The sequence below is a fragment of the Saccostrea echinata genome, unplaced genomic scaffold (genome assembly GCF_033153115.1).
Source record: "Saccostrea echinata isolate AGI-Se365-2 ecotype Australia unplaced genomic scaffold, CSIRO_AGI_Sech_v1 ptg000008l, whole genome shotgun sequence".
Lineage (NCBI taxonomy): Eukaryota > Metazoa > Mollusca > Bivalvia > Ostreida > Ostreidae > Saccostrea > Saccostrea echinata.
In genome coordinates, this window is record NW_026889757.1 from 12,221,293 (window position 1) to 12,248,014 (window position 26,722).

At 32.9% G+C, this 26,722-nt stretch overlaps 1 protein-coding gene across 1 annotated transcript; it reads right to left on the reverse strand.

The window, feature by feature from the left end:
- Positions 1 to 6,675: 6,675 nt before the first annotated feature.
- LOC133181090 (run domain Beclin-1-interacting and cysteine-rich domain-containing protein-like) lies at positions 6,676 to 25,737 on the reverse strand. Its single transcript, XM_061315636.1, has 23 exons — positions 25,611 to 25,737; positions 20,840 to 20,993; positions 20,242 to 20,452; positions 20,034 to 20,140; positions 19,086 to 19,284; positions 18,003 to 18,539; positions 17,538 to 17,638; positions 17,098 to 17,271; positions 16,492 to 16,534; positions 16,112 to 16,171; positions 15,212 to 15,256; positions 14,378 to 14,464; positions 13,892 to 13,928; positions 12,816 to 12,954; positions 12,614 to 12,697; positions 12,427 to 12,503; positions 12,188 to 12,252; positions 11,661 to 11,961; positions 11,047 to 11,125; positions 10,131 to 10,205; positions 9,932 to 10,025; positions 9,590 to 9,662; positions 6,676 to 7,147 (listed from the first exon to the last, which is right to left on the reverse strand). Exons 1-23 carry the CDS (start codon positions 25,643 to 25,645, stop codon positions 7,090 to 7,092), a joined length of 2,835 nt encoding a protein of 944 aa, XP_061171620.1. The 5' UTR covers positions 25,646 to 25,737; the 3' UTR covers positions 6,676 to 7,089.
- Between the last annotated feature and the right edge of the window lie 985 nt (positions 25,738 to 26,722).

Consider the following 26,722-nt stretch of genomic DNA (forward strand, 5'->3'; position numbering starts at 1 on the left):
TCAAGTATACACTAAATTGTCAAAAAAAAAAAATCTACTTCCACCAAATATCATTTTTATTTTTAAAACAAGGACATTATAACGACCGTAGAATTTGCGAAAAGCTGAGGAAATGCAAAACAAACAATTACAAAGGGAAAGTCTGAAGGAGGTATTAGTAATTAAGAGCCATTCTCTGTAATGACGAACTTTTATATAGGAGCTGTGGCACGCATAGTCTCAGAATTTCTCCAAACTCTCTATGATAAAAGTCTTTGATACCGTAAACTCAAATCAGGCAAAAATTGGTTGCTACGTGTCATGGTTACCATAGCAACATGTCCTAAAGTTTGAAAAATGGCACTTTCCAACATCTTCAGAGTCCCACAGTTAATGTTTGCAGACAAGTGGCAATGACTGTTTCTGAAAGTTGAAGGCCTGGTGTCTTAAATGCATGATAAACATGTTTGGTAAATTATCTATATCATACGTTACTATGGAAACAAAGTATTCAAAAGTAATAATTTTGTTCATTTAATTTTATAAAGTCATACACTTAAGAATAAAAACAATTATGGGTTGAAATGCAAGCAAATAATAGAGAAGAGATCCTTGTAACATATACCAAGGACAAAATATGATATTTCTTATAGGTTGGCAATGGTTGCCATGGTTTTAATACCACGAAGGGATTTTAAATTTAAACTCTTAGTGTTTTAATCTTATCCTATCTTTTTAAAAAGCATATTTCTATATAACTGATGATCAATTTTTAAAGGCCTTGGTGTGGCCCTAATTTTCATATTTCAAAAAATTCAATTTCAATTCTTTAAGTAGTGCGTTGCTATGGAAACAAGGCGAAAAAACATGCATACAAATCTGAAAAATACTCTGTTTCCTTGGATACGTACCGTTGTATGTAGATTCCCAAAACTTTAATGATTGATATATGTGAACAACTAACCTGACTTTCAATTTTGACTATCACCCAATCTCTAACTGGATGCAAAAAGCTGGCACATAAGGTCTAATATTGACAAAAAATTAACAAAATCGAACATTTTATCTTCTTGGTAACCATAGCAACAGTGTTGTATTTTTCAACAACCTTTATCAATATATGATATTCAACTTTAGTTCTACGAGATAAGTACAATTCAAGGTGATTCAAATAATATTTTTCTTGATTAAAAGGTTAGTAAATTCCTAAAGCAGCAAAAAATATCACTTTAAACAACTAGTACGTTGTTTCCATGGTTACACTGCAAAGTAACAATTAATCTCAATTTTTCTTATGTTGTCGGTGTTGCAAGGTCCTAAGGATGCATATGTGCTAGTCATGAATTTTATTGTTTTTCCTCACGATAGTAGCATTAACCCAATCATAGCAACAGATTTTGCATGGTGACACTGTGTTACCATGGCAACCATGAAAGTTATTTTTAGAATAATATTGCCAATACCTAACTACATGAGGTCAAATATTTTTCATTGTTTTTCTTACGTTGTTGATTGAGTTTGATCATGTAACATCTATCATTTGTGACTAAAGAACATTTTTCAGCATTTTTCAGCATCTAAAATGTATTCCAAATGTACCCATGGTTACCACTTAATAAGAGATAAATTCTAAATAGTTTCTTTATAGCATAAGTGGCAATAAGGTGTCATGTTTTGGGGAGAATGGTTTGTTTGTTTTTCTTAGTCTTTATTAAGGCTTAATAAAGATTTAAAGTAGCTGAAAATCTCAATTTTTTCAACTTTTCTGGCTGTTACCATGGCAACCAAGGCACATAGCAACGAAATTTTATTTGATATATGTTTCTGGTGTCAAGTTGTAATAATGGGCAAAGTTTTATCAAAATCGGTGACCATGCGTGACAAAGAAGTTTAAGTGGTTACAGAGAATCGCTATTAAATAGGGAAAGGGGGTAGAAAAAAGAAAAATACAATCAAACAATATGACTCGTCTTATTTCTGCTCTTTAATACATTTCCATCCTGGCTTCCTGGCTGCTGAAATGGCTCCATGTTGGGTTGCTTTTCGTGGGATCTTCTCCTCTTTATTCTGTCAATTAAATAGTCCAATCAATTTATCATGAAACGTCAAACCAATTGCAACACAATACCTTTTGTTATAAACTCTAGCATGCACCAAGTAAATGTAACAAAATCTAACAAAATCGGATGAAGGAAAATTATTATTTGGGGCTCATATATTTTCTGTGAAAATTACTATAGGAAAGAAGCATAACTCTTGTCAATATAAAATTTTGGTGCATTTTTCCACAGGCACTTGGGGTATGGACCCCCCCCCCCTTTCCATTTTTTTTCTTTTTAAATCTGGGGTCGAGTCATCTTTCTCCTATTTTTGTATTCTATTATGCACTGTATGTTATTAATAATGTAACTCTTTTGTCTCTATAAGCTGTTTTTAAATATATCGTTTTCGACTGATACATAAAAAGAGAGAAGAAACTGTGTATGATGACATTTATAGATGAAGTAAAACCTTCTATACCCAATTTTATATTTATTTATTTTTTAAATTTTAGGCATCCCAAGAAATCCCGTCCGATTTAGCTTTGAGCTGAACTCAATACAAGTGCTATTAACACTAATCACCGATATTCCCCTAAGAGTGATTCGAGACAATTTATGGCAGAATCTTGTAGAGGTGGATCTAAAAAAAAAAAATACTTTTACAAATATTTTCCTCGGATGTCATTGATAATTATAGCATTTATTTCCTTTAATATGCTCAATATTATTTTGCTACCACGCGTTCTTCTACCTTTTTTGCATGTGGAATTTATTTAAATTTTATTTAGAATTAATTAAATATATCTTGAAATCTAGCGATTTCTTTTTTATTATAGCCTTAAAATATTTTTAAATCTAAGGAGAATCTCTGGTGTACAAGTCCCTCTAAGACATCGTGAGTTACCCCATACCCTGCATATTTAACTTACCACACCGGTAATTGTTTTCACTGTGTAATTCTATATAGAATAAAAAATCATTAAAAATCAGGTATTCGAATTCATGAAAAAATATTTAGCAGCAAGTGTTAAACGTTACCAGTCACATCAGCTGACACCAAAAAATAGGGTACCTACACGGCATTTTCTGATTTTTCCATCCGCAAACAGGAATACCCTCAAAACCACGTGTATTCAATGTGTTTATAAACATCCTGTGTGCACCCCAGGAAGTGGCCTCCTATGCCCCGAAAGAAATAGTTCCTGTCAAAAGCCTTTAATATTTTACAAAGTACATAAAATATCCTAAGCACAGATACCAAAAATGTAAAAATAGAATAAGGGAAATTAAAAAATTTCTCACAATAAAAAAAATATTTCTTTATTATGTATGGAACTACAATTGTTCATTTTGATTGGTCAATTACCGGTGTGATACCTTTACACCCTTCCTAATACGCATTCAAAGGCAATATTTCTCAATATTTGAAATTTCAATTCTTTTCCCCCAGACACTCTCCTTCCCATCTATGCCCTAAAATCAGCCCATTCCACCCCGTATACATCCGAAGACATATTTATGAAAAAAACCAGTGTTTTTATATGACATTACTTGCGTGGTCAATGAAAAGGGGTAAAATTAGTGACCTGTGATACGCTTAAATACTTTCTAAAACAAGCATTCTGAGAGTATTGCATTAGCAATACTAGTCCCCTACCGGCAAGTGTAATCTGGTTCCGTTCCCGTTAAGAATTGAAAATGCCATAATTCCGTCAAAAATTAATGAAGCGGGACGAAATGCAAACTAATCAAGGTAAAGCCACATACCAAAAATCAGCTCAATATCTACAAGCTTTTAGAAGAAAATTGCGGAAAACCCGAAAAAATTGAAAAGGCCGTAATTCCGTTAAAAATCAATGAAGCGGAACGAAATGCAAACTTGATCTGTAACTCATCAAGATACACTCACATACCAAAAATCAGCTCAATATCTGCAAGCGTTTAGGAAAAAAGTGCGGAAAACCAAGTGGGACAGACTGACAGACAGACAGAGGGACAGACAGACAGACAGACGGACAGACAGACAGACAGACGGACGGACAGACGGACGGACAGACTCAGAGGAAACCTATAGTCCCCTCCGGTTTCACCGGTAGGGGACCAAAAAAAAAAAAATAAGGGTTACAAACTCAAACATGTATTTTAATTTCCTTTTTATTTGAATTTGTTTATCGTTTACTCGTTTATTTTCTATAATCATATGTTTCATTTTAAACTCGTTATTATTATTATTGAGCACGTAGGAAATTGAAATCACGCCCCCCCCCCCCCAACCTCCAATGAAAGGCCTTATATTGTTCTTTTAAAGCTTTAATTTTAAATCTGAAAAAATGTTGGATCCTTCCCTCAGCAGTGCTGCCATCATTTGTCTCGCATCACTCTCATGGGTAATATAAAGATTAGCGTTAATTGCGCTTTGATTGAATTCAGTCTAAAGCAACACCGGAGAAAATCCACAGAATTTCTTCCCATGGATGTTTAGGCGCATTTCAAAGTGTATGTTGCATTTCTTCGCCTCATAATTATAAATTTTAGGGCAGTGGTTATCAAAACATAGATCAAAATATTCGTCTCTTATTCTTTATGGGTATTCTTTTTACGGTTATATTTAGTATTTATCATGTTTATGTACTAAATGAAATGATCAATGCATACTAAATCTTAATTTAGGGGTAATTTATTCATTTTTTTTTTCTTTTTTAAACTCTATATTCACTATATATCTTTTAAAAATGCTAATATTTTTAAAAAATCAAAAAATATATGAAATTAAATTCACAGTACCCGTTTCAAATTATATGATCTATGCGAAATAATGATCAATTAAACTGTATCAGAAAGGTTTAAATCAGATTACGCTTTCATGAAAAAAAGAAAAGAATTTCTTTTATAATGTAATCACATCCGCAAAACATTGGATGGATTTGCAGAGTTTTGCCCCTTTTCTATAGTAATTCCCATAGCTAATTAAATCATGCCAAATTATACTTTCCCCTCATAAGATTTTCTTAAGATTTTTTTACTGCAAATGTTTTGTACATTTTAGATTTAATTTATGATGAAATAATTTATGATGCAATTTGTTTGACGTTGGGTCCACACCTTTGTTAAACTGACTGGACTAAAAAGACAGGGGGTCAAAGTTGCGAGTAGTCTGGATCATATGAAAGCAACTCAAAAATATTGAGTGTGCAAGAAGACGAGCCTAGCCTTACTGCATCTTCCAAGATTGGTAGTAATTGTTTGGGGAAACCCTGCTTCTGGTAAGACAGAAGTACATCAAAAGGAGTACTGGTGCTTCTTTACATCAGAGAGAGAGAGAGAGAGAGAGAGAGAGAGAGAAAGGAGTAAACACTGTATCTTACCGACACCTGTATTTTTGGATACAGTGCACCCTCTTATCCGTACTCTTCATCTGCCTAGCAGTCTGATCTCTTGCCAAACACAGAAAATTAAGAGGTCAAAGGAGTATTCCACTTGCATCAAGTGAAAATGAAAATCAGAAATTCAAATGCGCAACAATTGCAGCAAGTTTCTTACCCTGTCGCCGTAGCAGCTACCATGCATCCAGGCAGTGGACTGCCCTCCCCCCTCCCCCTTATGTGGCTCGCCACAAAGGGAAAGTGCAAAGAGGGGATTATTAATGTTAGAAAAAGTGGGGAGGGGAAAGCAAACAGAAATAAAATCAAAAACGAATTTTTTTTTAATCTTAACTACGGCCCAGAATTTGGAAAACAAGTTTATAAAGGTTAATGAAGAAGAATTAATTTCCTTTAAATGGGATTGAATATGTTCAAAATGCTATTTTTAGACTTTGGTGCATGTTGCCATGGTAACCATGAAACCTAGCTGTCAATTTTTGCCTGGTATGAGTTTTTGATATCAGAAACTTTTATCATAAGTTTATATTAAATGAAAAAATTCTGTAGATGTATAGCTCCTATAAAAGAGTTCCAAGTAAATACAACCTGTTCCAAAAGCATTAACCTGCTCCTGGCCATTCTTTTGGAAAGTATTGGCTGAAGCTGCAGCATCTGGTACGTGACTGGTACAATGAACATCATCAGTATTAGATGCATCAACCATGTAACTCTGATAAATACTGAGTATAAGGCAGGTAGTTTTTATACTTAAAGAAAACTCCTCCAAAAACCTTACTGGTAAAGTACAGTATCACATAACCTCTCCCTAACTTCCTTGAGGCGAGCTTAAGTGTACATCAATTTTTGATTTCAGTGGTGCTGGCATAACTTAAATTAGAATTATCAAATGAATGAAATTCTGTCTAAATGCTACCCTGCGTTCATTTTTGATCAAATTTCAATACAACTTGGTACACATGTAGAAAACATCAAGATGCACAATTCTTTTTATTCATTTTTAACTTCAATGAACATTGTTTTAATGGTTGATAAAATAGAGTAACATGACAAATTGTTTTAAAAAATTCAGCCCGTACATTTTTGTTTTTGACTGATTTCTAGTTGGTACATAGTTTCTGATTTTAATGAAGAATGTTGCAGTTTTTGTTTTGAAGAGCAAGTGGTTGATGGTTTACAACAAAAAAAAATAAATAAATATATAAAATTTATTCAATTATATATTATCTTAATATATATACATGTAATAGCTACTTTTTTTAATTGATATAAATTTGCATGCAAATTTGATTTTTTAAATTATTCTTTTTAATGCAAAATTTGCCATGTTGTTTTTTCAATTATAATACATTATCAAACTGCAACAGCACTGATAATGAACAATATTATATAATAATTTGTCCTACAATAAGAGCTAAACATAAGCTCCATCTTTTCATGGACAATAAAATTTATAAATTGATTTAATGACAAAATGGCACATTTCAAACATACATGTAAGCATTGTAGATCATACTTGTACACACTTATTTGTATGATTTTTTATGTACAAAATTACTTAAAAATCAAACATTTATTTAATAGCTTAACAGAATACGAAAGGTTTCACTGAATAATATTAACAATCTACAGTCAATAAATAATATCACAATCATTGCACAACTCCATAAAGAATTTGTTCTATACATTCAGGTGTCACTTTCGCCAGATGAATCCAGTGCTTCAGTTTCTTGCAATTGTCTTCTCCTACAAAATATAGCCAAGCACCTTAAAATTTTATCTGATATACAATCATATATTAGGGCTCAATCACACTTTAACGGATACATTTTGTAGCTCTAACAGATGTAAAATGATGGCAAAATTTGCAATGTATTCCCATATGTGTCTTTCCATTTCTCATTCTGCAAATTTGTTGAAAGTATGGTGAAATTTTATTTATGGTAGGTTCAAAACTTGGAAAACATTAATCACTGGACTAATTAAGGTGTCTGCTTCAAGTACGGTAGGTTCATTTAAGTACATGAGGTATGCCTTTGCATGCCTTTCACCTAACTTGTGTGCTTCTTTTCCTGTACTTGACTGGTCTGCTTATCCATTGAATATGTGTCACAAATGAACAATTTTGTGAAAATGGATAAACAGGACGTGCTTTGAATACCCAAATTAGACGACCATCAGTCTAACATTGGAAAACCGTTTCGTCAGTATCTCATGCATTGCAAATTCATTGTTCTTGGTACTCATTCATGACTGATACAGTGGAATCTGTTAGTTGACTGTAGCTTGCACAGTAAATGGCTGTTAATTGCACAGCTTTTGTCCACTTTATAAGCTTCATACATTGATGGCAAGAGCCTTGAAATGCAGAGTTGAGGGATGTTCATCAACATACTAGTCTAGTATTACCAATGAATTCCATTCTGCTGCACTTTTTTTTTTATCCATTTGACACCTGTCAGCACCATCTGGTAAGGTGTGACTTAGCCCTTAGCATTAATAACTGATAAATAAGTGCTATCTACTAACACAACCTGAGTTTAATTTCTGAATTTTTCTCTCAACCCCCCCCCCCAAAAAAAAAAAACCCCATCATTTTATACTTTAATTCCAGCAAAATATTGGCAAAAATCAGATCCTAGTACAAATTTTGTGGAAATTCTTTACTCTAGCTTAAATGTACATTTATTTTGTCAGGTACATGTACTGTAAGCTACCCTGCTCACAATACAAGGGTTGTCCTGCAAAATCTTGGATATCGCATTTTTATCAAAATATAATGCATGCACTGAGCTGAAACTTTCAGCAATGCTTATTTATCATATTTAAGAACATCTTTGTATTCTTGATAAATCATATTTAAAAATAAAGGGCCCGTTTTACAACAGAACTTACGACTAAGACCAAAATTTAATTCTCATGCATATATAACTTTCTAATTAACATTATATTGACAATGGATTTTATCTTTTTAAAAAGAATGTAGTAAGATATGTTTACAATAGTAATTTTAAACAGAATAATTAATTTGCAAAATTTTTCAATCAACTTAAGTTTTTGGTCTTAGTCTCAAGTTCTTTTGTAAAACGGGCCCCAGGATTTTATTATACTTGAATTTGCACAGGGTATTGCCCTACCGCGCACGACCAAAAAATCAGGGTTTTTTTTCTGAGAATATTCCAGTATTATTTCAAAATGAAAGTTTTAAATATAGATCAGGTTGGGGTAAAAATAAAATTATTTTTTATTCCCAATCTATTATGTCATCATTTAGAAATTTCCAAGGGATTTGCTTAATTTTTTGCAGTTTTCCAAGACTTTGAAATGGGAAAGTGTAAACGCAGCACCAGAAAAATGGCAATGTTTGATGACATTATGGCCACGGGAGAGCAGTTCAATTATATACTGATTGAGAAATGACGCCCTAATACTTTAGAACACAAGTGGAATGTGCATTTTATTTTTAACGGAAGCTTTTTGATCGAGTCCCCTGGTAGATCAAAACATACAAAAATGAGCTTTTGGCAGTGATGCAGATCGTTGAAAAATGACCACATAAATAGGCAGTGAAAGTGAGAGTACTTTCCATTACTTATTTTTACAAGTTTTCATAGGGCCCCATGTGTGTGTGAGATTGGTCCATCGACTGTTTCTGGAGCAAGAAAGGGGAACTCAAGTGTGTGCATCATTAAAATTGCCAGTCCGGGAATTAAAGTGGGACTTTTTCTGCTTTTTTATGCAAAGATGAACGTGAAGCTGCTTCAGAGATTTTAACGTTATCATCCGTGTGCCGTAAGCCAATATCACACATAAAATCCCATATTTTGTTATTTTTGAGCATATAAACTCTTTGAAATTTGTTATGTATATTGATGAAAAATGTATTAAGGAGTAGGGAAATTTTAGAAAGCAGTGTTGATTATTTTTCGCTCTAGACTTTTTGTCCGTAATTTTACTGGACAGCCCTCGTAGAAGGCAAAAATAAGATTCTGAAAGGATAACTAAGGGAAAACAAAATCAGAGCCCCCCCCCCCCTCCCAAAACACAGCAAGACTTTAAATAAAGAATACAAGTTTTGGACTGTGTAAAATATTAGCCTAAAAGTCTCCCAACAAAAATTAAAACAATGTAAATCGAAAAGATTCTTGAAATGCCATACACTGGTTTTAATGCTATAGGCAATTTTACCTTGCTTCAAGCCTTGAACACTTTGGACACTTTCCTTCTATATAACATGCCTTGTGGAAACAAGATGAACAGTCTGAAAACAGAGGGAAGATTAACAGCTAGACTTCATGCAGTATAATTAAATGTCTGACTGAATGCTAAATTCAAAAGTCATTCTTTATTATTACTGGGGTTCAAAGACCAGAGTAGCCTTCAAAAAATCAAGTTTTTCTGATGTTTTAAATGACATCAAAAACTTCAACTTCCTTTAAGTGCTTAACATTTCACAAAACAATACTCAGAACTTTTCACATGCCCCTCGTACTGTATGAATTCTTATATTAAAGAGGAAATGTTTCTAACCTTTACAAACTGTGACAGTATGCAGTTGGAATGGAAAGATAACATCATTTTCATCTCTACAGAGCTCACAAATATAACCAAATCCCTGGCAGAACTACAAAAGTTCAGTTATATCATCAGACAGGTGTAAGTATACTCTGAACATGATCAAATGTTCATGAAAATAATGCAGTTTACACCCGGACAGAATCTGCCTTACCGAGCATTCTTCTACATGATCTGTAGCTTCATTCACCAAATCCCTGAGCTTGGTAAACATGGAATTATTTTTTATCTAAAAAAAGACATTTTAATTTTAACTGGCTCATCAATATACAGTACAAGTGGAATTTTTAGCGAGATGCAAATTTGGCGATTTTTCCTAAAAATTCGATATTTTATTTTAGTGAAAAGTAATTTTAGCGATTTTGTGATCCATAGAAAGATAATGATAACCTCCGATGTGAAATGAATTGTTAGCAATATTAAATTTTATCGATCTCAACAAAATTGAATCCTTGCTAAAATTTCTGCTTATATGGTATACAATGTAACAATCAACAGATTTTAAATATAACATTTTCAACAAGTTAATGTTCCAACAATAATGATATCTGTACTTCACCTGAAAGAAAAAACCTGTCAAAATCCTATTGTGATGTGAAATACCCACCCCTTTTTCTAGGAAAAAAGTATATATTATATTCGGCCAAACACGGTAATCTATTTAATTCAAATGGCAGAAATCAATACAGTCATTTACATTTTACATGTATTAGTGTGGGACCAAACTCCAGTATTATACATGTTTTTATATAAGATCACAGTGCACTTAACAAACACACATTTCACACAATTATCATATTTTCATATACCTATGCAGTCTTGGAACATTTTACTTCTGTTACATGAACATATACAGTAAAACTCGCTTATAAATACAGAACTCAGATATATGGAATTCTCACTAATAAAGAAGTTGAATATTTTCCCAATCCCTCACATCACTGCACTATATTTTTTTTTATAAGAATATAAAGAATTTTGGTTGTAAGGAACTAAAAACTCAGGTCCCCAGGACTTCCTTATAAGCAAGTTTTTATCCCCAAATTTGAATAACTGAAAGATCAACTTACATTAACAAGATCACAGATAGAATAAACATCTACGTCCTCGTGCCAGTGGGAAGGCTCCTTCTTTATCTTGCTAATAATACTGTGAAAACATACAATGTAGCTAAAGAAATGTTCAAACTGTTGTGTCAATGTTTCAGAAAATATCAAAGGAAATGTATATTACCAGTAATGTAATCTTATGTATTTAAAACACTGTAAAGTTTTTTTATCTTTAAAAGTACAATATTTCTTGAATAAGAATTATGATTTGATTTTCATGAATTAAGTTTGCATGTGTAATACATGTATATATCAAAATAATAAGCTGTCTATATTCTATTTATAAGTGTTAAATTAGCTAGGTACTATTTTTGTGATTCAGTAATTAATAGTTTAATTTTGGTTAGACCTCCCTATTTGATTGGAAACAAAAATTAGTTTATATATAACCTGTTTTGCCTACACCACAATGACTAGCATCAAAAACTAATAATCAACCTGCATGACATCACATTTAAAACTTGTACAATTTGAAGGCATTTCGAAGGTGAAGATTTATACAGTTTTAAATGCCACAACCCAGGTTATATAGTTATATAAGTTCATTCCTTAAGATTAAAAAAAGTACAAATTACCTTTCTGAATATTTACAAATCTTAAGGAATTTACACAGGTACATCAGCTGTAATCTTAAAGCTTGAATAGCGTCCAGTACTTTCACTTTCTTGAACAATGCTGGATTAATTGTCAATAAATTAAAATAAGGTTCATTAAAAATCCGTGAGAGTAAACGCCAAGAGAAGTCGGACACTGCATACTGCTTAAAATCCCATTTCCTAATTATATGTCCAGGAATGTAGTTGACTTTGTTTGTGTGACAACACTGACAAAAATATTTCCCCAGGTATTCACAGTATCGGAATCTCTTCATATATGCTGAAATGCAAAATCCTTTATTAAGAAACCTGTTTTTTTATAGCCCTTTAATTCACTGTTCATTTAGCTGAATTGATCAAACTCTTCCAATACAGTATCAATAAAGGAGAGGGATAGGAAAAAAATCACTGTACATGTATATTATTTAAAAAATCATGACAATTTATTTAGAGTATATTAAAATTTTGCCTTCTATCCATTTTAAATCAGTTTTCAGTCAGTATACCTGGTTCAACTCTAGTTCCACATCCAGCACACCGGAAATTCTGTTTTGCCATCACATCCCCTCTCCTGAAATTCACTGCATTTATAAGTCTATAAACAAACTTTCCATGCCTACACTATTTTAATGTTCATCGGGTAATTCAAATAGACCCTACTTTTCCAACATTAAAAGTCATAGGTTACACAGAATGTAACAAAATTTCTTTCTGATGATCTGATCAATTCTAAAGTATCACTTACTTTTGATTTGAATGAATGTCAAAAATAATCTGAGATCGGGGAGGGGCCCATTCATTGTTTCCCCTCAATCTCAATGCCTGAAATAAACAAGGCAATTTACATGCATTGCCAAAGAGTATGACAATCTTAAAAGTTTATTTGAAAAAATACATGATTTGCAGCCAATAAATTTACCCATGTTTCTTACCCCAATCACCGAGTTTGTAAATCCTTCCATTTCAGTTTCACCATCATCAGGTGATATTGGATAGGATTTTGGCAAGGGAAGTAACTGAAAAGCAAATACAGAAAAAGAAATGTTTTAAAAAATCAACACTTTGGATTCAAGTTCCACACATACTGTACATGTACATTGAATTGTATGTGCTATATCTCTCTCTCTCTCTTACCTCTTGAGGTGCCTCTGATATAGGCACAAGCCACTCTAAATCAGATGCTTTGGGAAGTTGCTTTTCTGAGAACTTTTTCAGAAGAAGAATGGCCACTGATTCTGCTGATACACCAGATTGATCTGAAACCTCCATTGAGCTGCACAGATAAAATACAAACATCACTCATTTTTTAGATCTTTAGAACCATGTGTTTTATGAGTTTCCTCCTCTGAATTCAAATGCTATCACAGACTTACTGTGGTGTCAGGAGTTAGAACATAATGCATATTTTTTAGATTAAGGTAACAGACTATGGGAAGTATGGTTCAGAAAAGAAATTGACCAATAATCAATCAATTTTGACTAATCACAATACCCCGCATCTCAATGACAAAATACATGTATAGTTATTTAACCTATAGATGCAATCTAGATCTTGTTCAAAAGATTACTCTGGCATCATTATGGTTGAAGAAAAAAACAGTCTCCAAAAGTTCACCATGATAAAAATGTGCAGTCAAGCAAATAAGACCCCCCCCCTTCAACATAATGATGATGCTTCATCCATCAGTCTTCCTTCTTCAACATGATAATACTATTAGCATGATTAGGGGAATCCATTCAAACACTTTACTGATGCATAAAAAATTATTTCCTATCTAGCTTGTAACACGAGATTGATTGGTTTGCAAGCCATGGTTAATTTCCGTACACCAGGCTTGAGCCCGGGGTAAACAATGTGACGTCACCATGCATAGTTTATCACAAAAAGCAAAATAACATGATGGCATGGTAGCACATAGTAAATTTTATCGATAGGTTGAAACACCATTGACTAGACTTGCATTTAGATAGAATTTATTTGGATACATAAGAAACAAATTTATTATCCAGGTCCAGTCAAGAGTGTACAGGGATTTACCCCGGGTTTTATTCCATACACCCTTTGGCCTCAGGGTGTATAGAATAAAACCCAGGGTAAATCCCCTTACACCCTTGACTGAACCTGGATAACTAATACTATGACAAAAATCTTGCTATAATGAAATTTTTTTACATCAGATTATTGTGACCTTTTACAGTAACTTACTAACCTTTGTCTGTCAGGTTTAACTTTTTGCAAATCAGCATCTTGAAAAGAAAAGGTCATTCAGTAAGCATAATGAACAACATGTAATTATAGGTTACAGGTTAGTCTAACCTTTTTTAAATTTAAAAACATCTGAAAGAAGTCAGTTTCATTGTAAATTGCATTCCTATGATTCTTCAAAATTTACACAGTATCTGAATATTAACAAGAGGCTTTTGGGCCACAACACTCACCTAAGCGAACATTTATTCCTCACTAATGGAGATAAATAAAATCTCTTATTGTTGCTATAAACTGTTAAAATGAAGTTCATGGTTTCAACCACTCTAATTCTGGTTTGGGGGATGTCATATAGGCAGACAGATGGGTGAAATTTTTATCAGAAAATTTGACTCAAGTCTCATTTTCAGATAGGCTTTAAATCTCAACTGATCAGTAGCAAGCTAGGTGAGCTCTACAGCTAAGGGAAGGTTTCAATTGAAGTGCATACCTGAATACAGTGAAGCCAGGGAAAGTGAAAGCCCTTTTGATTTGAGCAAACTCAAATTTCCTTCATTTTCCTGCTCATTATCTGAAACTGCATAATTTTAGTCATATTCAAAAAGTTTGTGTAAAACTTAATTTAAATTTTCTTTTATTTATGGCTAACATTCATCTGTTATCATGTCATGTGAATCCAACTGAATGGTCTGATGTTGTACTCTGCTTTAATGATTATTTGAAAATAAAAGAAAAAATATGAAGGATTCACTAGTATTCTTTTCATTGATATTAAAGTGCAGTTCTAACTTATACTTTTTTTGACATCATGTATCCAAGTAATATGTAAAATACAATATCTAGAAGCAACTACATGTACATGTATAGATAATCTAAGTTGTTGTTCAAGGTAAATTTTAAACTTGACTGGTTTGAGTTCATCTAACGCTGCCTTACCAGGCTATTTCCCTTGTTATATCAATTTTCTGACTTACAAGTTTCAGTGCTGAGTGTTCAGGTAAGATAAAGCTGGCAAATATATTTGAGTCACTAGAGGTGCTTAATTAAAAGGATTTTTTTCTGACATATATTTTACATGTAAAACTACTTTCAACTTCTTGCTTTTTAAAAGATCTTCTGCATTACATCTACCATGTGGATAAAATTTAATGAAATTTTGAATTTAAAAAGCTTTAAAATACTGTTATCATATTCTTCTTTCTTCTCAGCTGATGCTTTGTACACACTTTTCAGTAAATTACAGTGTAAATCATATACATTGTAATAGAATGTGCAGCATTGTTCCATGGTTTTTAATGTTTTTAATGCATTTGAACAGACTTACTTGTAAACTCTATTTCATCCACTTCAACATCAGAACCACTGCTGTCTAATGAAAAAATAATCTAAAGTTAACTAATCATATGAATGTATAATCAAACTCAATCCTCTAGATAGGTCATAACTTCATTTCAAGTATGATGACACAAACAAAATGCATGGATGTATGTCAGAATTGAATTTCACATCTGATTTTCTACAGGGGAAGAAGGACCTTGAGCTGAACAAATTCAATATTGTCATTTAAATTTTTTAATATTTCATATGAAACTAATTTAGTATGTCTTAAATATCTTAAAGTAGTTATTTTATCAGGTTTCTTACCTCGATTGTTTTAAAGATATAAATAGATAAATACTGTGCCCTACAATGTCTGTATGCTTTGATTCTTGATGTTCGTGTTTCCTTCCCTTTATTTTGGAGATTAAATATGCTGGTGTCACAATGGGGATACTTTAAATCACAGGTTCTACCATAACTTCAGCATTTACAGTATATCACTCTGATCACCACAATACAGTGGAATCATCATTTGTGGGGGACCAATGTTCAAGCATTTTGTTGGTTAATCCCATACCCACAAATATGCCCCCCCCCCAAACTAAAGTTAACATTGTCAACCTACTGGTCCATTAAAGCTCATGTACCTATGAGTTACCCATGAAATCATTTCCCCATGAACAAGTAAAAGATTACACACAAACATTGACCTCCAGAAATTGAAATGACTCCACAATAATTCATACAGTAGATTATCTAAAATTATAGACTCATTCAATACATATCTTGATAGTTAAAGGCCTTCTTGGCTCTGAATAAGTTACTATTGATTCTCATCAGATATCTGAATTGTGGGGTCATCAAGGGGAAATCTTATTCTACAGAAATGAGAAACAATGCACACCTGTAATATTTTGGAAGGATGAACTTAACACTGAAGAAGGACTCTTGCTAGTTGTTGCAGCTGACAAAATGAAAATATAGTTTGAATTATAAACAAAAATGTACAAACAAAATTATGATTCAATTCAAAACAAAAAAATGAATTGCACATACAAAATTACAGTTGCATCAACAACTTAAACTACAACAAAATTATTAGCCTAAGTGCATCTACACTATAAATAAAATAATTGTGATGAAAAAAATATATCAATTGAAAGTGAAGTATTTGATGTAAAGAAGTGTGATTTAAAGTAAAAATAAGTCTAGAAAATAAACATGTACTGTACATCTGCAATAAATAAAAAAAATTCTTCTAACATTCAAGTTTATAATACTTACTTTCAGTCAGTCCATCACTGGATGTTGGAAAAAATTTGGCTTTCTGTGAAAATATAAAATACCATTACTTTTGCTTATGCTTGTAAAAACAGTACCAGTATATACCGTATTTTGCAAAGGCATGAATGCAAGACTTAAGACTGACACTTAAAATTGAATTATTTTATGCATATTTTGTCTGTCTGTTAGACATCCTCAAGTTACAAGTTTAAGATTTTTAAATATAAATGTATACTGTAATATAGCCTAATTTCTTCATATTTATTTGGTTTGTTTGATGATCACAATATTGGAAATTATACATTACTTGAAAATTAATAATTCTAACTTTAAAAATTCCATGAAAGGGACACCAAAATTTAAAAAAAAAAAAAAACAGGAAAAGAAAGAAAAAGAAAATAAAATTTCTTAAACCTTTCTTAAAAACTTGATTAAAATACTTGAAACTTACAATAACTTTTTTAGCTTTTTACTGATCTGGGTAATTTGTTTTTTATATTTGCTTCTTCCCTTTAAAAGTTTTGGAACATGGATTTTTTTTGTTCTTACCTCCCTTAGTTTCTGTTGCTTACTGATCCAGATCCGTTGTTTGTTTTTTGTTCTTACCTCCCTTAGTTTCTGTTGCTTTCTAATCCGGATTCTTTGCTTAAGTTTGTTGATTTCCTCATCAGAATCCTCTTCGTCCGGATCTTCTCGTACTTTGGGACTGATCACATGGTTCCACTTCATCTGCTCAATGGCTGCTATTAAGGCTTCAGAAATGCTAAAATGTGCATTCTCCTGTAAAAAAAAAAAGAAGATTCAGTTACTGAAAAAGTAATCTTCTAGGCTGTACATTTTCTTTTGATTGAAAACTTATATCCTAATGAGAAAGGAAAAATATCTATTATGAAATTTCCAATTCTAAAATGAAAATTTTTTTGCAAAAGCTTTACTATTTCACAGGTGTTTCAAACAACAACTTAGAATTCAAATCTAAGTACAAAGTCAAGCAAATGTACACTGTAAAATCAAAAATTTAACAACATTATTTCAAAACTACTTACTTTATCTAGATTGGCACAGGTGTGGAAATCCTGGGAGGATAGGTAATTAATGAGGGACTGTCCCTGTAAAGGTTGTTTAAATGTTCCCTCCCCTGGCATATCTGTAATTCATAAACCACATAATGTATTAAAATGTGACATTTTCAATATCCATTTTCATATTTTAAACTATTTCACAAATTAAACATTTCATTCCAGTAATGTCAAACCATCTATTGTGCAGGATTACATATACAATATAACAACTAAACATGATACTTGCAACATAACATTTATTTTTTTGATATATATATTTTAAATACATATACACGTACTTGTACATGAAAATAATAGATTACCACATTTAAGTAGAGTATCTCTATAATTACATATCCATAAGCCCATATTATTTTTCATAAAAAATTGTGAAGGTTGATATAGAGGATCATTGATATTAACATGTAGGATAAAGAATTGTTTACAAACCTTTATTTTCATATATTACTACTCCTTTTGCTTCTGTTGAAACCTTATTCTCTTTTTGTGTCATTTTCTCAACCTTGATCCCTCCTTGATCTGACCTTGACCTCTTATGACCTTTTGATTTCACTTTGACCTTCTCCTTTTCTTCTCCCTTTGGTGGGCATTCAGAGTCTGAGAAAATATCTTCAAGTCTGCTCACAGACCCAGGAGTTTCATGGCTAAAATCTTCATTATCCTTGTAAATATTTTTTATCACAGCTGAGGTTTTGGACATTCCAGTTTCTGACTGGCTCCTGACAATGACCTTCTTGGACTTATGATTTACCAGCTGTGGAGTGGACACCACTTCCTTTAAGGAGGGATTCATATGGTTCACTTCATCACTAAATTCTATATTTAGAAGAGGATCACTATTCAGATTGTCATAGAAACTAAAATCTGGGGCATCCCCTGTTGGAGACTCTGAACCGGATTTACGTAAAACTGTCCTTAAAGATTCACGTGCCAAGCTCTTGGTTTCTTCTGGACTTGTGCTTTCTCCTGTTATAAAAAGCACACACTTGCACAAATGAGAAACATTAGTCTTCATAGCAGATAGAGACTTGCACATATGAGAAACGTTAGCCTTCACTTCTGTATCATGACTTTGTCAATATTTGTTATGTCTCTGAGGTCAATATTTTCAAATTAAACAGTGCTGTATTATACATGTAACATGTTACTGAATTTGAGCCTATTTACACATATCAATTGTGCATTAAAATCAATATTTGTAATACAGATATTATTCAGTCATCATAAATGCTTAAACATCATGTATATTGATTTATGAATTAATCTACATAGAGCACAGCTGCAATTTATAAGAATTATTAAAATGTCATGACATAATAATTATATATTGTTCATTACACTCATGTAATATTTGAATGGGATAAAAATTTTGAATAATATTGTAGCAGCTAGAGGATTGAACTTTACATACAAAATGACTAGAAGGCAAATACAACTATGACATACTGTGGCACCTGTGCATCTCTCACAAATCAAACATAAAAATTCTAAATAAGTATAATATTTTCATACTTATAGATGAAGGGACTGCATGCTCATCAGACATGCACAAGATGCTCTCCTGTTTTGGAGATGCAAAAGGTGGTGCAAGTGCCATAGCATCATGGGAACTAGACTTCCTATCACCCACTGAGTTGCGATGTTTCCTTTCTGGTACAGCCCATGATCTGCTCCTAGTTCCTCTAATATCTTGCTCATGGCTGTGACTCAGCTAAGACAGATAAGCAAAAATGAAATACTAAGAAAAAGCTGGAGAACTAATTTATGTACATGTATGATCATGAAATAAAGTTATTCATGTACAACCGATCTGTGTGTACCTTGCCTTTATTTCTCCACAGATTAAAATACATGTAGATACATGTACATGCAAATGATCAATTATATTATTGCTTTTATGCAATTTAAAATTCAAATTTTGTATTTTTTGAATAATTCATCAACCCTTTGACTTAGTACAATGATGGAATTCTATCCTGCAAATATTTAGCATTCAAATTAATTTTCCCAGAAGGCTTTTAATTTTTCCAATGCCAAACAATCAGCAAAAAAAGTTTTTATTTTTATGCATGTACTTTAAGTTTATCATCCCTCTGTTCACTCTTAATTGTGTTATGCTTATGATTTCTCTCCCCCCCCCCCCCCAAAAAAAATAATTCATTTAAAATGCACACAAATTAATTGCATGTTGCAGGGGCAAAATTTGACAGAAATGGCTTTTAACTTGACAAATTTATTGAGAAAAAATAATTATTTCTCACAGTGAGAGTTATCCCTTACAAGAGGGTCAATGAACCTTAAGTTTCAATTTTCATAATGATTGTTACCACAGAACTTTGAAGTTACACAACTGCAGAAATTACTTACTATATGGAAATCTGTTTAAATTTTTGCATCAATTAGAAGACACTTACTGTTCATATTTATCTTCATATTTTATAAAGTAAATTCTCCCCTTACCAATTTTAGATCCAGTTCAGCTAACAGGGAAATTCTGTTGAGCTCAATGGCTTTCAAACAAACACATAAAGCCTTGAAGTACTGTTCATCATTTAGGAAAGCAAACTCTGAAATGCCAGATATTCACAATAAGCAAAATCAATTCATATTAATGGCTAAAAAAAAAATCTTTTAAATTACCACTAAATTTTCAGATATTAATGCTTACCAAAGTAAAACTTGTTCATCAGTGACTTGTTGGATACAAGGGTAGATAACTGAGAAGATAAGGTGTGATCCCTTAAGCTCTCTCTAAGCCAAGTAGATCCCCTGTTTCCACCTGACCTATTGACCTTGTCCAGTGCTGGGGCCAGGACAGGGTTCAATGTCTTCAGGCTGTACACAACTGGCCAGAAGTCCAGCTGTATGCCAAGGTCTCCCTGTTTGAAAGGAGAAAAATTATCAATATTTTTTTTTTTAGTGTAAAGGTACATTTATGAAAACAGGTTTTTTAAAGAAAATGCCAACAATAAAACATACAAAAAGATGCCAACCATAGAACATACAAAGATTTCTGAATGAAAGGAAGTCTTCTTTAAAATGCTTTCAGTAAACACACAAAAACGTGCTTTTAACTAAACATTTAGAGAAAAATCACATATGATAATTTACCTACCTTCTTCATCTCCCTACCTGACATATATCATAATAACTCATTTCTTCACACTGACACCATAAGAAGACACATATACATGCATGTACATGTATATAATCATATATGAGTTTACATCAATCAATCAATCTTCTTAACTTTTCACTAGACCTACCTTAATGCTTTTCAAACCATGATACATGATGTGCTCCAGTTGAGCACACATCCTGTTGAGCCCTCCGTGGATGTTCCAGACATTACTGCTCTGTCCAGACAATAATCCTTCAGTTACAGTCTTCAATCCAAACAGCAAGCTCTTGTGTTCTGACCTGGAATAGGGACACAAATTTTCTCTTTCATCTTACCTTCATTAAAAGGAAATCAAAATACTACAGTGATCATATATAGATAAAATGTATATTTACAATGATTTGTTTTTTCAAAGGCTAACAGTGTACTGAACTTAAATCTCTTTTATATACTATTTGCAGATCAAACATTACAAATTTCTTGCATGTAAACACCGAGGTATATTAATTCATATAATGCTGTGTAATAGAAATTATGGGAAAATATGCAATTGCTAATTAAATTTAAACTCTACTGCTTACTCTAAAAAGTTTACTGACTGAGCTACCTGTATCTGGTCACATTGAATACATATACTTTCCAGACACCCCCTCCCCTCTTTCCCCAACCAAAATTAAATTCTATGTCCTTACAGTGAGTCACTGAGCCATGTTTGTCCCTGGAAGACTACATGTAATGTCATGCAATTCCAAGTGAAGGCATGTAGCCCCCATTGTCAAAAGAAGAAGAGTATTTGATGGACCTGAACAGAATTTGATCTCTAGTCCCTATATCCAAAAATGTATATAATTGAAGGCTGCATGACTTCTGTCTTCAAATCACATTTTAATAATAATTCTGGCCTTTTTTAGCTCACCTGAGCCGAAGGCTCAAGTGAACTTTTCTGATCACTTTTTGTCCGGCGTCCGTCTGTCTGTCTGTAAACTTTTAACATTTTCGACTTCTTCTCAAGAACCACTGGGCCAATTTCAACCAAACTTGCCACAAAGTATCCTTGGGTGAAGGGGATTCAAGTTTGTTAAAATGAAGGGCCACGCCCTTTTTCAAGGGGAGATAATAAAGAATTAGTGAAAAATTAATAGCATCTTTGAAAAATCTTCTTCTCAAGTACCACAGGGCCAGGAAAGATGAAACTCATGTGGAAGCATCCTCAGGTAGTGTAAATTCAAGTTTGTTCAAATCATGAACCCCGGGGGTAGGGCGGGGCCACAATGGAGGATCAAAGTTTTACATAGAAATATATAGGAAAAACCTTTAAAAATCTTCTTCTTAAGAACAGCAAAGACATGTTGAGTCATATTTATATGGAAGCATCCTCAGGTAGTGTAGATTCAAGTTTGTTCAAATCATGACCCCCGGGGGTAGGGCGGGGCCACAATGGAGGATCAAAGTTTTACATGGAAATATATAGGAAAAACCTTCAAAAATCTTCTTCTCAAGAACAGCAAAGACAAGGTGAGTCATATTTATATGGAAGCATCCTCAGGTAGTGTAGATTCAGGTTTGTTCAAATCATGACCCCTGGGGGTAGGGCGGGGCCATGATTGACTATCAAAGTTTTACATAGAAATATTTAGGAAAAATTTTCAAAATCTTCTCAGGTACAGCAAAGCCCTGATTGATCATATTTATGTGGAAGCATCCTCAGGTAGTATAGATTTCATTTTGTTCAAATCATGACCCCCAGGGGTAGGGTGGGGCCACAATGGAGGATCAAAGTTTTACATAGAAATATATAGGAAAAACCTTTAAAAATCTTCTTCTCAAGAACAGCAAAGACATGTTGAGTCATATTTATATGGAAGCACCCTTAGGTAGTGTAGATTCAAGTTTGTTCAAATCATGACCCCCGGGGGTAGGGCGGGGCCACAATGGAGGATCAAAGTTTTACATAGAAATATATAGGAAAAACCTTCAAAAATCTTCTTCTCAAGAACAGCAAAGACAAGGTGAGTCATATTTATATGGAAGCATCCTCAGGTAGTGTAGATTCAAGTTTGTTCAAATCATGACCCCCGGGGGTAGGGCGGGGCCACAATGGAGGATCAAAGTTTTACATGGAAATATATAGGAAAAACCTTCAAAAATCTTCTTCTCAAGAACAGCAAAGACAAGGTGAGTCATATTTATATGGAAGCATCCTCAGGTAGTGTAGATTCAAGTTTGTTCAAATCATGACCCCTGGGGGTAGGGCGGGGCCATGATTGACTATCAAAGTTTTACATAGAAATATTTAGGAAAAATTTTCAAAATCTTCTCAGGTACAGCAAAGCCCTGATTGATCATATTTATGTGGAAGCATCCTCAGGTAGTATAGATTTTATTTTGTTCAAATCATGACCCCCGGGGGTAGGGTGGGGCCACAATGGAGGATCAAAGTCTTAAATAGAAATATATAGGATAATATCTTGGAAGCATCCTCAGGTAGTGTAGATTCAAATTTGTTCAAATGATGACCCCTGGGATAGGGAGGAGCCACAATGGGGGATAAAATTTTTACAAAGGAATATATGGGAAATTTTTTTTTAAAAATCTCAAGTACAAGAAAACCATTTGTTATACTGACATGGAAGCATCATCAGGTAGTTTAAAATTCAAGCCCCCCCCCCCCCCCCCCACGCGGTGGTAATTTTTTCAATACTGAACTCATTTGTGCTTTTGCCCAGCCAATGTGCTCTGGTGAGCGATGTGGCCCATGGGCCTCTTGTTTATATTCCTGCTACATGTAATTTTTATTGAATGTGTTAATAAAAACTTGTGCCAATAAGCTATGAAATGCCATTTTATCATGATCTATTCAAAAAAACAAGATGCATGAATTTAATTGAAATAGGTGCATAATTAACTCCCTTGTTCTGGAATGAGGAAGCACAAACATAGTGATCTCATTTATCCTCATAATCTGTCAGTGTCTAAAGGTAGATAAAGATACAGATATACTTTGGGTTCAGTGAGCTGAAATATGGACTGAAAACACAAGATAAAATTATTTTTAATTTTTTGAAGTACTTTCAACATCCCAAGGAACTACAAGTGTCTACATGTATCTTGAAAAAGGGAAATATATAATATTTCAAGAGGGTTACCATATATATAGTTGATTGTTTTTAAGAGCAAACTTTTTAATCCTGTCATGCATTTGGTCTTTGAGGAAATGACAATTAAAAATTTTACCAGTCAAATGAAAATGTAAGAAATTCCTGGTGGTATATGTATTTTTTATTCAGATGGAGATATCTCTTTCCACTGACAAAATTCTTTGTTTAAAGATTGAGATATCTCTTTTATAAATGGATTGTTCTAGTAGATGTTATGACTGATACATTCTCCCTTGAGGAAAAAAAGATGTAGTATCTTACTTTGAATCTTCAAGAGATCATCCATTAGTTTTTTGTTGGCTGTTTTTTTTTTCATTCTATTACCGGAAAGCTTTTCAGTAGTCCCTATTAGAGATATATTTAGATATTGAAAAATACATGTATCCCCTTATTTTGAGAAATATCCCTTTATTCGAAGAGGGATTTCTGTTTCAGAAAGACTCGCTTCTCTTTTTTGATCAGTTGATAGAGATAATTAAACAGTAAAACATGGTTATAATTAATACAGCCAACATACATTTTGAATTCATGCTTATACTTATAGATAAATGATTTTTATTCCCTGTGATTTTAAAACATATCATGAACATAACAGATAATTTATAACAAAAATTGATATTCTGGAACTTGGGTATCTCGAACATCGATATCTCAGATACCATGGATATGTCAAAGTGAGTTGAAATTCTCTACAACTTTTTTAATCATGTATTTTAATGTCAGTATATTGAACTCTCGGATATCTCAAAAAAAAATTCTCAATCCCATTAAGTTTAAGATAACGAGTTAACTTTGACTGTATCAGGTCCGGCACAATCTCTTGATTAAGCTATATAGCTTGATTTAGCTATATAGCTTTATTAAGCTATTCAGAATAGCTTGATTTAGCTATTTTATCACACTTTTTTCTCAAATGTGTTATTTTCCAAGTATGCACAAAAAGTCGCACCTTGGTGCAGTGATGATATTTAACCTTGAACTCTTATGAAAATAATGCATGTGTGATAATGAGTGATGTAAAAATCACTCATCAAATTGCGTCTCCTTAAGAGACTTTGTACTCAAAGTTCTAAAAGTTTTGGGGCTATATAAAGCAATTGATACAGTTACTTCTTCAATGAAATTATAAAGGAGGCCAATTATGGTCAACAAGATAATTGATTGGTAATAATTCAGTACAATGAGAAGCAATCATACTTATCCATGCCTCAAGGCACACAAGGTAGTGTACAGTTACCCAAACAATGGAAATTCATCTTTTTTCTTAAAAGTATTCAAATGCTGCAATGTTAAAACTATCTTTGATTTGGGTTGTTGATTTGATAACCCATATTACATATATGAATAGTCAAATACTTGCGACTTTTTGTCTATTTTGTACAAATAACATTTTTGTGAAAACTTGCATATAAATAGCTTTATCAAGCTATTTTGAATAGCTTGATAAAGCTATATAGCTATTTCAAGCTATATAGCTTAATCAAGAGATTGTGCCGGACCTGTGTATGATCCTGATCACCCACCTGTCCACGGTCGATCAATATAATTGTATTTGTCTTTTTGAATTCATCGCTTTTGAATTATTTGTGAAAAAAAATGAATTGAATTTATAGGCTTCATCTTTTTTAACGATGCTTGGAATTCGATGAGATTGTCAAAAATTAGAGAAACACGCAAAAATATCGTCTCCGCCCATCATATATTTGTGTTGAAAATACAATATTTACATTGATTATCTATCAAAGATTTCTAATTAACCTGTAATTATGATCCGTGTGTACTTCATCTGACATCTTCTCGTAATTCAAAAATCTACGCCCTTTGTAATATTTTTGGAGGAAAAAGCTCAATAAACTTGTTTACATTTTTACTGCTATGTCGGAATATTGTCATGTGTCGATCCAAGTCATTAAATCATAAACTAAACACAAGTTTAAATTTCCTATGAATAAAACGTTTTGGTGATCCCAACACGTGGCTTTCGGATTATCTCAAGAGTTTACTTTCATAACAATAACTCAAGTGAATAACCTCTCGAAAAGAAAAACAGGAATGTAGGGTAAGTCAGGGTAATTTCGACCACCGTTTAATTTCGACCACAGGAACACAGCACCACACAAAGATCTACGGAAGTATTGAGACAAGTTTAATTTATTTGGAATTCAAGAAAACTATTCCTCATATTGTGTTTCCTAATATAATTATTCATCGCAAATATGGTTCGATCAGAGATATAAATAACATTTTTACTATTATTTATGTCTCCAGTTTGACGTTCGAAGTCCCCGTTTTCAGTGCACTTGATTTGATCAAGGAAATGCAAGAGAGACAACTCGTACAACCTCTTTTTAAGTTTAACCTTGTTCAACAGTCTACAGCACGAATTAAATTTAAATTGTTTTATTTTTTCATGGAGTATCTTTAAGTTGCAGAATTTTACAAATTTATATTGGATTTCTCTCAAAATGCACAAGAAATGTCCATTTGATTTTGGTCGAAATTACCCCCTACTGATTTTAAGGACGCGGGGTAAATTCGACCACTTATCCTGAAATATGTGCAAGTTGTCTTTAACAGCTGTTTAATGCAATGCAGAGTTAGATCTTCAAAATGAAATTTATTATACTGTATATGTACAATATTATGTATTATCTACATATAAGCTTTTACATTCAAAAAAAATACGAGATGTCAGATTAATTAACATATGCATGCCTAGCTATATATATCGTCGGGCAGTTCACAAGGGTGCATCACTGATCGACGTGCGAGAGAACACGGAGTCGGCACTATGAAATAACACATGACGAGAGCAATCCAAAAGATTCCAAACCGTCAAATTAACAAAAGAGAGGATGCAGGCAATATTA